The sequence below is a fragment of the Meriones unguiculatus genome, chromosome 3 (genome assembly GCF_030254825.1).
Source record: "Meriones unguiculatus strain TT.TT164.6M chromosome 3, Bangor_MerUng_6.1, whole genome shotgun sequence".
NCBI lineage: Eukaryota > Metazoa > Chordata > Mammalia > Rodentia > Muridae > Meriones > Meriones unguiculatus.
In genome coordinates this window covers 30,447,383-30,459,249 of record NC_083351.1, presented here as the reverse complement: position 1 = coordinate 30,459,249, position 11,867 = coordinate 30,447,383, and the positions used below count along the sequence as shown (strand labels likewise).

At 47.1% G+C, this 11,867-nt stretch overlaps 1 protein-coding gene across 1 annotated transcript; it reads left to right on the top strand.

Moving 5' to 3' along the window:
* Positions 1 to 465: 465 nt before the first annotated feature.
* On the top strand, positions 466 to 7,132 carry LOC110547449 (L-amino-acid oxidase-like). Its single transcript, XM_021635014.2, has 7 exons — positions 466 to 583; positions 2,136 to 2,350; positions 2,709 to 2,821; positions 3,639 to 3,840; positions 5,335 to 5,403; positions 5,629 to 5,765; positions 5,989 to 7,132. Exons 1-7 carry the CDS (start codon positions 553 to 555, stop codon positions 6,788 to 6,790), a joined length of 1,569 nt encoding a protein of 522 aa, XP_021490689.1. The 5' UTR covers positions 466 to 552; the 3' UTR covers positions 6,791 to 7,132.
* Positions 7,133 to 11,867: the final 4,735 nt, after the last annotated feature.

The window sequence follows — 11,867 nt, the reverse complement described above, 5'->3', positions numbered from 1 at the left end:
ATGGGCCAGGCTAGAGACTGCACCTACCTGCCTGCCTGCCTGGGAGCCTAAGAGGGAGATGGGCAAAGAGAGCATGATCCCTGTGAAGAAGCTCCTAGGCAGATCCCTATCCCAAACAGTCATCAGAACCAAGGGCCTTAACCAACAGCGGTCAGAGAGCAGACAATACAGAATGTACTGGAGCTGTCAGGAACTCTGGCTTGTTCTAGAAGTTCAGAGATTGAAAGCCCAACCATCTCTCATCCCTTCCCAGGGCCATGGCAAGTCTAGAATGGCCTACCTGCTCCTTAAAAAAGAAGGACTAGACAGGGAGAAGAAGCTTTTCTAGAGGAAGAGTCTGTTGGGGGTGTTGGGAGGAGCAATGAAGAAGATGAAAAGAAGGTGGGGTCAGTTATCACTGTCATCTCTCCTCATGGGTCAGCTCTTAAAGCAGGACTGCCCTGCTTGGCTGAATCAATAGGGCCAGAGGCGGACTGGTGGGATAAGAGCCAAATATTACCAAGGAGGTGCTGCCTTCTTTATAAAGAGAGGTTGAGCGGCTCAGAGTTCCACATGAGGTTTAGGACCATGGCCACGAAGAGTGGTAAGTGGGGTCCCGCTCAGGGTTTGGAGGAAACTGAGCAAGGAAGAGTTAGATACTGAAATAGGTACAGGTGCTGGATGGGAGAGGGACATGGGTCAACGAGGTGGGCATGGGGCTGCGGATGTCAGCTGAGCACCATTTAAGAGTAAAGAGAATAAGAATTGAGTAGGAATTCAGCTTGACCAAGGCCTGGGATTTAAAGATTTTTTTTTTATACAGTGTTGGGTCAGGATGTTGAAAATTAATTTGATGAAGACAGGCTTGGAGGATGGGTCTGGGGTTGGATCTGTCTGAGAGAAAGGACACAAGGGCCAAGAAACAAATGCTGCTAGCTCAGGGAAAACTGGATAAGAGGGTTGAGACAGATCTGGAGGAAGGGGAAAGAAACTGAGACTTAGAGATACTCTCCCTCGGGCTAGGTAATGCCCCCCCCTTTCTACTGAGTTGCCCCAGTGGAATGCTATCTTACCATTAGATATGGGTCTAATGGGTAGATATGCCATTAGAAAGGGTCTAATGTGCCTCCTCAGCCAGGGGCCCCTAAAGCCCTCTTCCTTTGAGGAGCTTCAGTTGCCTCGACATTACCAGACCAAACTAAGGGGATTCCCACCAGCCAAAGACTCAGCTCCTGGAAGGAGATCGGGGGTACAGTCCTTGCATGGTCCACCTAAGAGCAAGTGACACCAAGAAAACCACACAGCTCTTTCTGTCAGACAAGACCAGCTGTGAAAAATAATGAAGTCACTCAAGATTAGTTAGATGGTAGTCATTGGCTGTCTGAGTGGTGAAGTCTAATCTTAATATCAGACTTACTATCTAGGAAGCTCTGAGAAACCATAGATAAGGCTGAAAAAAAGGAACACTCTCATCTTTCCACGACTATACTTTCTCCCTCTCCCTCCCACTTGCTCTCTCACTCTCTTCCTCACACAGCTCTGCTTTCCAGATACTCTCACAGAACCCACACAAGCCCCCACATTCTTCCTCAGATTCAAGCAGAGGAACACATCTCATCCCCTTCTCCAGCCCAGCTCACATCTCACAATCCACCTCAACTTCCCATACAGACGCATCCTCAGCCAGGCATCCACACTGGTCACAGATGCGTCCCTCACACAGTCACGAACTATGCAGTCATATGATGCAAACACAAATTATGACCACACTCCCATCCACAAACTGACAGGTGTGCACAGCCACGGTCCTTTACAACTCAAAGGTGAGCGCACATACACACTCCCCATCAAGAGCAGACACCTGTCTAGTCACCTACAGACTTCCCACACCCACGAACTTGTAGAGTGCAAGCCATGTTCACAATTACACATTAATCACAAAAATAACACTACAGTTCGCAATATAATACGCAATGTGCAACACAATCACCTTCGTATAAACGTAATAGCAAATATTCATATCTACAACCACACACTTGTCTGACAATGCACTCATCCAACTGCCCACCTGGTTCCCACAGGCAAGTTCATTCTGAGTAAATAGATCCCAGAGGCTGTACTCCAGAAAGAACCCCTTTTGCTCTCTCTGCTTCCAGGCATCCTTATTTGGGGGATCTTGCTGTCCATCCCCAGCTGCCTTGCCTTCTCTAAGGAGATTGCCAAGTGTTTCCAGGACCCCAATTATACGACCCCCATTGACATAGCCCAGAATGGGCTCAAGGCCTCTGAACATCCCAAGCATGTGGTGGTGGTAGGAGCTGGAATGGCAGGCCTAGTGGCAGCTAAGCTGCTGCAGGATGCTGGTCATGAGGTAAGATGGTTTAGAGAAACCCTGATCATCAGCCTTCGATTTGCCTCCTTGGGTGGAAAAAGAAAGAGTGGACTGACAGGGAGAGGTGCACATGGCGTGTAGATAAGTCTCCAAACACCCTGAGCCCTCATCATTATAACCGCCATTCATGTTCTTGTGGCGGCCAGAGTGAAGACCTATGCTACCAAGCAAGGGCCCCCCAATCATTCAGGACCCTCCAGAGCAAACAGCTCCACTGAGGTTATCCTGCACTTTCCTAGAGTCCAGGCCAGAGCCTATAGCTATTTGGAGGTGAGAAATGGGGTGAGGAGAAAGGAAAGCACTCCCTAAGAATGATAGCAACTTCTCTGCTCCTCAGGTAACCATCTTGGAGGCCAGTAACTACACTGGAGGTCGGGTGCTCACATACAGAAACAAGGAGGAAGGCTGGTACATTGAACTAGGAGCAATGCGAATCCCAGAAAGCCACAGGTAAGTCCGATGCAAGAAAAGAAATATGGGGGTGGAGGATAAGGAAAAGGTAGGAGGGTCCCCAATGCCATCATGCCTGTCTTTCAGTATCGCTGTGTCATATGATCCAACCCAATTAGTCAGGGATGATACTCATCCCCCATGTTGGAGAGAATACCAGAGGTCACAGGAAGCTGAGGGTCACACAGGAAATGACAGATCCCAAAATGACAATTGCTATCATTGCTGCCAAGCCATCAAACTGTAGGGTAAATACTGGCAGCTTCATATTTGTCAGTTGCACCAAAATAAGATGAGAAAATATAACACCTTCTAATTAACAGTGTCTACCATGTGTTCAGCCCAAACTTTGTCCTAGACCTTATCTCCACAGGTGTTTCTTTTCTTTTGCCTTTAATAGAAACTGAACCCATACTTAATCTCCAAGCAACAAAAAAACAAACAAACAAACAAAAAAAAACAACAAAAGAAAAAAAAACTGCACCAGCCCTAAGTGGATATCATAAACACAACCTCAAATTTACTTAACAAGGGCATAATGGGATCTCAAATGCTGCCTGGAGCAAAGGACATCAGTCTGTACTGTTGAGTACTACTGTTGAGTACTACTATTTGGGATCTCATAGAGGTCCTTAGAACTTCTTGCCCTCTTCAGCCTTGGGAGTGGAGGAGCTAATGCCAACAACATTAAATGAGATTACAACTGAACAAGAAATTAGTCTGGGTTCCTAGGCACCAGGTTACACTAATTTCACATGGAATCCTTTCTAACAGGGGACCAGCAGGAACAAGGGTGTCATGTCTGTCTCTCTTCCAGCCTAACACATATCTATGTCAAGAAGCTTGGCCTGAAGCTCAATAAGTTCAACCAATATGACCACAATACCTGGTACCTACTCAATGGACAGCGTCATACCGCCAAGAGTGTTGCTAATGACCCGCATACCTTGAACTACTCTGTCAGTTCCACAGAGATGAACAAAACTGCTGCACAACTCTTCCACCAGGCCATCAGTAAGGTACCTGCTGACTTTCCCAGCTGGGATCAAGAAGGAAATGGGGCGGTGCCTGAGGTCACACAGCAAATCAGTACATGGACTCAGATCACCTGATTCTCACCCACTACCCTCATGATCGATCCATCTACATTCTAACATCTATTAAGGATGTCACTACCCTCAACTCTACCCTCAACCCTCTCCTTCCATCTCTGAGCAATTCAGGAACCATGATGTGGCTGGCAGCAATGGAAAGGGGCAGCAAGATTAGGCAATCCTTGGGAGTGCATCAGGCACCCTAAATGCACATTTTTGTAGTGGTCCACATCAGGTGTCTTCCTTGATTGCTTTCTACTTTATTTTATTTTATTTTTGGCAGTTTCTCACCTACCCTGGAGCTTGCTAATTCTCCTGAATTGGCTGGCCAGCCAGCCCTAGGGATCCTACCGCTTCTATATTCTCAAGGCTGGCATTACAGCCCTGTGACAACACACCCCACTTTGTTGCTGTTGTTGTTTGGAAACAGAGATTCTCTGTGTAGCCTTAGCTGTCCTGGATCTCCCTTTGTTTGTTTATTTGTTTCTTTTTTGTTACTTGTCTGTTTTTAGAGACAGGGTTTCTTTTTGTAGCCTTGGCTGCCTTGGACTCCCTTTGTAGACCAGGCTACCATCAAACTCACATACATCTGCCTATCTCTCCATCCTGAGTGCTGGGATTACAAGTGTGCACCATCATGCCTGGCTCTGGAATCATGTAGACCAAGCTAGTCTCAAGCTCACAGAGACCCACCTACCTCTGCCTCTTGAGTGCTAGGATTAAAGGTGTGCACCATAGCTGCGCCTCTGCTCACACCCTGGTTTTTGGTGTTTTGCCTCCATGTGTGTCTGTGTGAGGGTGTCAGATCCCCTGGAACTGGAGGTACAGACAGTTTTGAGCTGCTATGTGGGTACTGGGAATTGAACCCAGGTCCTCCAGAAGAGCAGCCAGTGCTCTTAATCATTGAGACATCGCTCCAGCCCTAACACATGCTACTTTTCTGTGGATACTGGGAAAGAACTCAAGTCCTCAGTCTTGTAATGCAAGTATCCTAGCAAATTAATATTTACTTTAAATTTTTGTCCTGAACTGGTCTTTCATTTCACGTCATGTGTCATAGTACATGCTTTTAGTCCCAATACTTGGAAGGTAGAGGCAGGAGGATCTAGAAATGAAGAGGAGCTTCAGCTCTACAATGAGTTGGAAGCCAACCTAGGCTATTTGAGACCCTGGCTCAACAAAAGCACGGGTTTCTTCAAATGAAGGGGACATACTCAGAGAAGAAGGGACATCTAGGAGCTCAGGGAACTGCCCTTTCCTGGCCTTTCACAGCCTCTCCAAGGGACATCCAAAGAACCTGACTTCAAACTAAAAGCATGTGTGGCATGTGTTGCCTTGTGACCTTGTTTACAATAACCTAGCTGTCCTGGCCACCTGGAGGCCCAGCTTGATGACAATATCTCTCCTCACCTTCTGCAGATCAAAAACTCCACAGAGACAGTCAACTGTGCTGAACTGAAATCCTATTATGACTCTTACTCCACCAAGGTAAGTAAAAGAAGAGGCCCAGGACAGAAGTAGAGTTCTGGGCTCCAGCCTCAGCCAAAGCCCTCAGGCAGTGTCCCACCTCCAGGATGCTCTCTTCCTACTGCAAAAGCCTTTGCCTCTGTCAAGCCCAAATCTACCCTTGCTGGGCCCAGGTGCCTGCGAATGCCTTCCTATATTCCATACCCTATGAGCCACACTTGCATCTATGGTGCCGTCTCCCAACAGGCTTACCTAATGAAGAAAGGAAAGCTAAGCAAAGGAGCAGTCCAGTTCATCGGGGACTTGATGAATGAGGATGCCGGATTCTATAAGTCCTTCCTGGAGTCCCTGAGGAGTTTTAGCATCTTTGGCATAGACAATGAGTAAGGCAGAAGAACCCAGTACTGGTTTGTTGGGTATTCACAGTGTTGGGTGCACTCTGGTAACAATCCCTGCCTGACACAGGGCCGTGCATTCATGAAGGTGATGTTTATAAAGTGTCCAAACAAGAGTCAGGAGATAGGTCCTTCCCTTCTCAGGCCAGAAGTATGGCCAGTGCTGGGACACACAGAGCTGGTAGTGTCTCCACTCATCTTTCTCTCTCAGGTCCCGCAATTTTACAGAGATCACTGGTGGCTTTGACCAACTCCCCAATGGCCTCAGTGCCAAACTGAAGCCAGGCACCATCCATCTGGAGTCCAAAGTAGAAAGAGTGGTGAGAAACGGAACAAAGGTTGAGGTTTCCTACCGCACAGCTGGGCCCACCTCTTCACTGCAAAACCTCACTGCCGACTACGCCATCATCTCTGCCTCAGCCAAGGCCACACGCCTCATCACCTTCCAGCCACCCCTGTCCCCAAACAAAACACATGCCCTGCGCTCATTGCATTACACCAGTGCCACCAAGGTGGCATTAGTGTGCAACGAACGGTTCTGGGAAAAGGAGGGCATACGGGGTGGCAGCTCCATCACGGACCGGCCCTCCCGTTTCATCTACTACCCCAGCCACAGTCTGCCAGGTGGCAAAGGCATGTTGCTGGCCTCTTACACTGTGGGTGATGATTCCCTCTTCTTTCTCTCCATGAAGGATGACCAGGTAGTGGATATTGTCCTGGATGACCTGGCCGCAGTGCACAATGCATCCAAGGAAGAGCTAAAGCGCATGTGCCCCGAATCAGTGATCAAGCAATGGTCCCTGGACCCCCTCACCCTTGGCGCTTTTGCTGAGTTCACACCCTACCAATATGTGGACTATTCAGAGGAGCTCTTCCAGCCAGAGGGCCACATCTACTTTGCTGGGGAGCACACCAACCTACCTCATGGCTGGATAGACACTGCCATCAAGTCTGGCATCTGGGCTGCCAAGAACATTCAAGATGCAGTGGACAAGGAGGCCCCTCAGGGATAGATGGCTCTGTAGATAGACAACAGTTTGGGATGGTTGGGTTTTGCCCCAAGAACAATCTGTGGGAAGTCTGACAGAGTAGGCTAGAAGATAAAAGGAGGTAGAGACCCAGAAGAGAGGTCACCTCTGGTCCCTTGCTCTACAAGCAGGAGCTGCTCAGGGAAGCTGGCAGGAGACATCACCCCCTTTCCTGCCTCTCTCCCTGCCTAGTTCTCCACAGGAAACAGCAAAGCTGGGGAAGGTGAGAGTCAAGGCTGGAGAGTCCTAGAGTCAGCCTTTAGCCTGAAGGAAATTGTCTCCAGATGCAAAATAATAACAATAAAAAGAGAGAGAGAGAAGCCTCAATGTCTGACTTGTGTTACAACTACATGTCTCTAAAAGGGTGCACAAACCCCCGAGGTACCATCACATTGAATGGCAGACTGACACAGGAGCTCATACCCAGAATACTCCCAAACTCCATTGCTGTGTGCATGGGCGCCTCTCCTCTTGAACCAGCCTAGGTGGAAAAAGAGAGCAAATGCCTGCTTTTCTCCCTCCTGATATGCACTAGGGGCATCTCAGCCACCCTGACAGAGTCTGCTCCTCTCACCAGCCAGATCTCCTGCCTCTACCTGCCACTGTCTACACACAGCCCTGAGAGGACACCTTGCTCATTTCACAACTCCTTCTCTCCTGTCCCCTCACTAAAACCCAACTCTCTCTAAAGAACCAACCTAAGCTCTTTCTCCTCAAATCCTCCCTTACACCCTCTCCAAATTTATGGTCCCCTCTCCTCTGAGTCCCACTGCCCCCTGGAGGACCAAATGCCAACCAAACCCGGACACCCCCAAAGGGCTGAGATCACATGTTTTATGATGTGTGTGTGAAAGAGTGTGCATGCACTTGTGTGCTTGCATGTGTGCATGCTTGTATAAGAGCCTGCCAATGCTTACTTGACATGCCACAGGCTTTGTATCACATGGCAACTGGCTGAGAAGCAGAAACACAGAAAATACACAACACTGAGAAATCAACTCTCCTTCCCCTGCCTCCCCTTGTGTTCAATGTTTAGTTCCCAAATCTGACTCAATTTTTATTCCAAATTATCTGAACACAAGAGTCAATCCTGAGAACTGGGGGATCAACTAAGCAAAACAAAACAAAGGTAAATTGAGTCACAGCCCTCCTCACTTGACAGGCTCTGGAGACTCACCAGGCAAGCATGATGAAACACTGTTGGAGTTTTGTGGAAGAGTGGCACAGATGTGAGAAGGAGGAAGAGGGAAAGAAAATTCAGCTTCTACTGCAACATGGCCCATTCTTAAATCTAGACAGCTCTTCTCTGATACCCATGTGTCACCCACAGTCAGGACATTTTTAGTTCCAATGGACAGAAATCAAACTGGGGCTTTCAGCGGTGTATCTGAGGAGCAGGGGTAAGGTTCCCCATGCCCAGAAGTCAGAATGAAGCTGCGGTGATCAGAGTGACTGATCACAGTCACAGTGTTAAGCAGTGTTAAGGGCCCAGAGTCTAGATTTAGGGAACTCTGCCCTTTTCTCCACTCTAGATTGAATACCTGTGGTGTGATGTACACGAGGACACAAAAGAGTGGGCTCTCCTCCAAACTATCTGGGCACGGTGGCCCATGCCTGTAATCCCAGCACTCAGGGAGGCAGAGGCCAACAGTGAGTTCAAGACCAGCCTGATCTACAAAGTGATCAGGACTTCTAGGACAGCCAAGGCTACACAGAGAAACCCTGTCTCAAAAAACAAGACAGACAGATAGATAGATAGATAGATAGATAGATAGATAGATAGATAGATAGATAGATCACAACTTCTGATGTCAAAAGCAAGGTTAGTATATCTGGGGACTTTCCTGGATGGTAGAACTATGGTCTTTGATGGATTAGGTCTTTGTTCCCTCTCTGGCAGGTGTTGGGACCTATGTGCTGACTTCTAAGGTCAGAATAGTGCCTCCAACATGACATCAGTCAGCTAAGATCTGGGGACCTGTTACAAGCAACCCCAGTAGCCACCAGACATTAAGAAAAATAAACAATTTTATGGATTGTTGGGTGGATAAAAGCCACAGAAAAACTGCATCTCCCCTGGACCCCAGGGTAGAGCCAAGGAAATCAGCTGAGCCACTTCAGGGCTTGAGAGAGCCTGCTCCCTTGAGTTTCCAAGGCCGGCCAGTTCACCATAGGCAGGGCCACAATGTCCATGGAGACCCAGAAGCCAAATAAATGACACCCTATGATATGACCCATTGAGGAAGGAGTCTTTTTCCAAATGGTCTCTTTGGCTAGTCAGATTGAACAAGCCCTGGTCTACAGGGTCTTGTCAAAACCATCCTTTTCTAGAGACACTCAGGACTGCCTGGATGAAATTCTGATCTAGTAGAGTCCAGCCAAAGAAGAAATCAGAAGGCAGAACCAGAGAAGAGAAACTACAGAAGACCATGTATCACTAAAGCTCTAAGAATTCATAGTGTCCTAAAGAAACAGGTCAGGAAGCAGTGCAGGTACAGACCTGGGCAGCAGACTGGTCCCAAATAAATGTTTCCACCCACTAGACATAAAAATGAAAGACCCCAAGAGGCACAAAATCAACTGTGCAAAGAGGAGGGAACAGGATGAAGAGACGATGGACAGCACAAGACTAAACCAAATGGAGGCAAATGACTCAGGGATCTGTATGGAAACTCAGTGACAGCAGGGACTTTCATGTGGACACAGGCCTGCCATATCATGAGACTCTTAGCTAGCGACAATAGAAATAAAATCTGAGTCAGAGAAAAACATGAGTAAGGGTATCAAGAAGCTTGCAAAAATCAATAGGAAGTCGCAAATGAGTCTTAGAAGTGGGCAGAAACCAAAGTAAGTGTGGCAAGCTGAAAGAGCGGCCTGAAAGTTGGTGCCATGGCCATTGAGCCCTGGGTGTGGCCTCCTTGTTCACCTTCGTGGGCCGAAGGGTGCACTCACTGCCAGGACAACCGGTTGTCAACTGGCTAGTGATTTTAGGTCATTTCGCAGATGAAAAATATATACATGGATAACCCTCGGCTGATGCCTGTGGTGGCTGGAATGGAAATGACCTCCATAGGCTCATCTTTTTGAAGGTCTAGTCCCTAATTGAAAGGATTAGGAGGTGTGACCTTGTGGGAAGAGGTGTATCATTTTTTGAGAGTAGTCTCTGAGATTTCAAAAGCCTAAAGCCTCTCTCTCTCTCTCTCTCTCTCTCTCTCTCTCTCTCTCTTTCTCTGCCTCTCTCTCCTACCCCTCTCTCTCTCCCTCCTAAAACTCCAGCACCATGCCTGTCTGCTGCCACACTCCCTACCATGGAAGTCATGAACTTACCCTCTGAAACTGTAAGCAAGCCCTAATTGTTTTGTTCTTATTAGTTCCTTTGGTCATTGTGTCTCATGGCAACGGAACAATAATTAAAACAGTTCCCATGGAATCAACTAACAACCACATCCTCTAACTTTAGAGTTGAGGGACTGTTAGTTTTCTATCAGTGTAACAAAACACATGACAACAACAAAAGGAAGACAGATTTACTCTGTCTTCACAGTTTCAAAGGAGTCCATGTTCATTTGGTTCCGGTGTTTCTGGGCCATTATGAGAAAGACCATCATGGAATGGTGAGGAGCCCGTGCTTGAACAAGATGCTCACCTCATGACACAGAGGGTATGAGAAGAAGGGCCCACAGATAACATAGATCATCCAGAAGCATGCTCCCATGACACACCTCCTCTCTCTAGGTCCCACTGTCCAATAAGCCACCCTACACTACACTCAACAATGGATTAACCATTTGTGCAGTTGGAGCTCTCATGGCCTAAACATCTCTCAATAGGACCAGCATCTTGAGACAAGCCTTCAACACTTGGGCTTTCTCAGGGATATCTTCATGCACAATCTATAACAAGGAGTGGGGGAGCAGCTTCCATAAACCCACAAGCACAGAAAACAGGTGTTGATGAATACAGAAAACAGGTACTGAGAATGAGGTTGGGATCAAGGTAAGGTCCAAAGAATGAATACAGACTACCATTGACCTGTTGTACATTTAAGTCCTCCAAGTTATGCATCATCTGAACAAGGAAAACACCCAATGTCATGTTTGAGAGAGTTTTAGATCCTGTAAAAACACATCCAGAAATGATCCATAGAGCATGGGTGGGTTCTTGACCTCCAGTGCTTCTAAGTGACTGGAGAAGGAGGGAAGGATTGGAAGGAAGGCAGGGCTGTCTGACACAGAAGTCTAGCTCATTCCTCAGCATAGTAATGCTGCTTCTAGTCCAAGGGGAAAAAAAAAACTAGCCTAAGAAAAAGAACAAATTCCAGATTTGAGGTCAAATTCTTTATAGCATCCTAGGTGTTTTGTGGTAGGATCTCACTCTATATCCCTGACTGGAGTGGAACTCACAAAGATCCATCTATCTGTACCTCCCAAATTCTGGGGTTAAAGGTGTGCACCACCATGCCTGGCAAATATTCCAGAAAATTTTAAAGTTAATTGGACACACAGAAAAAATGAAGAACAGCTTCCCAAAATTAAACCAACTCTCCATGCTGCTCCTAGGCCCAGGCTCCTGGATTTAATCCCAGAGTCTGGTTCCTATTTCAGCAAAATTCTCAGGGAATTTAGTACAGAAAGCCCATCCTGGTTCTGGGAAATGGTACATAAAACAATTAGCCTTGCCCCCAGGAAACACAAGAACAGGGAAGACCCCGAAAGTTTCTATAAACAAGTTAATGATTAGATCAATAAAAAAAACAGTCGAGAGAAACACTGTGTATTCACACAGGCACCATCGTACAAATAAGGAAATGGGAGAGAAAGGAAATCCAGAGTTCTGGAACACAGAGAAGCCCATTGACCAAATTCAGCCTTCTTTCTTAGTACTTCCACCAGCTCTCAGAATCCTCTAATGAGTCTAAGCAGCAAAGTTAAATCTTTGTCTTTATCAGCTCAGTCCCCTCCGAGTCTCCAGGATACAGTTGGGTCAAGAGATCTAAAAGGTGTAAAAATATCTAGAGCAGGTACTTTTGCCAAAAGCACACACAATTCCCCAGTCGTTCTCC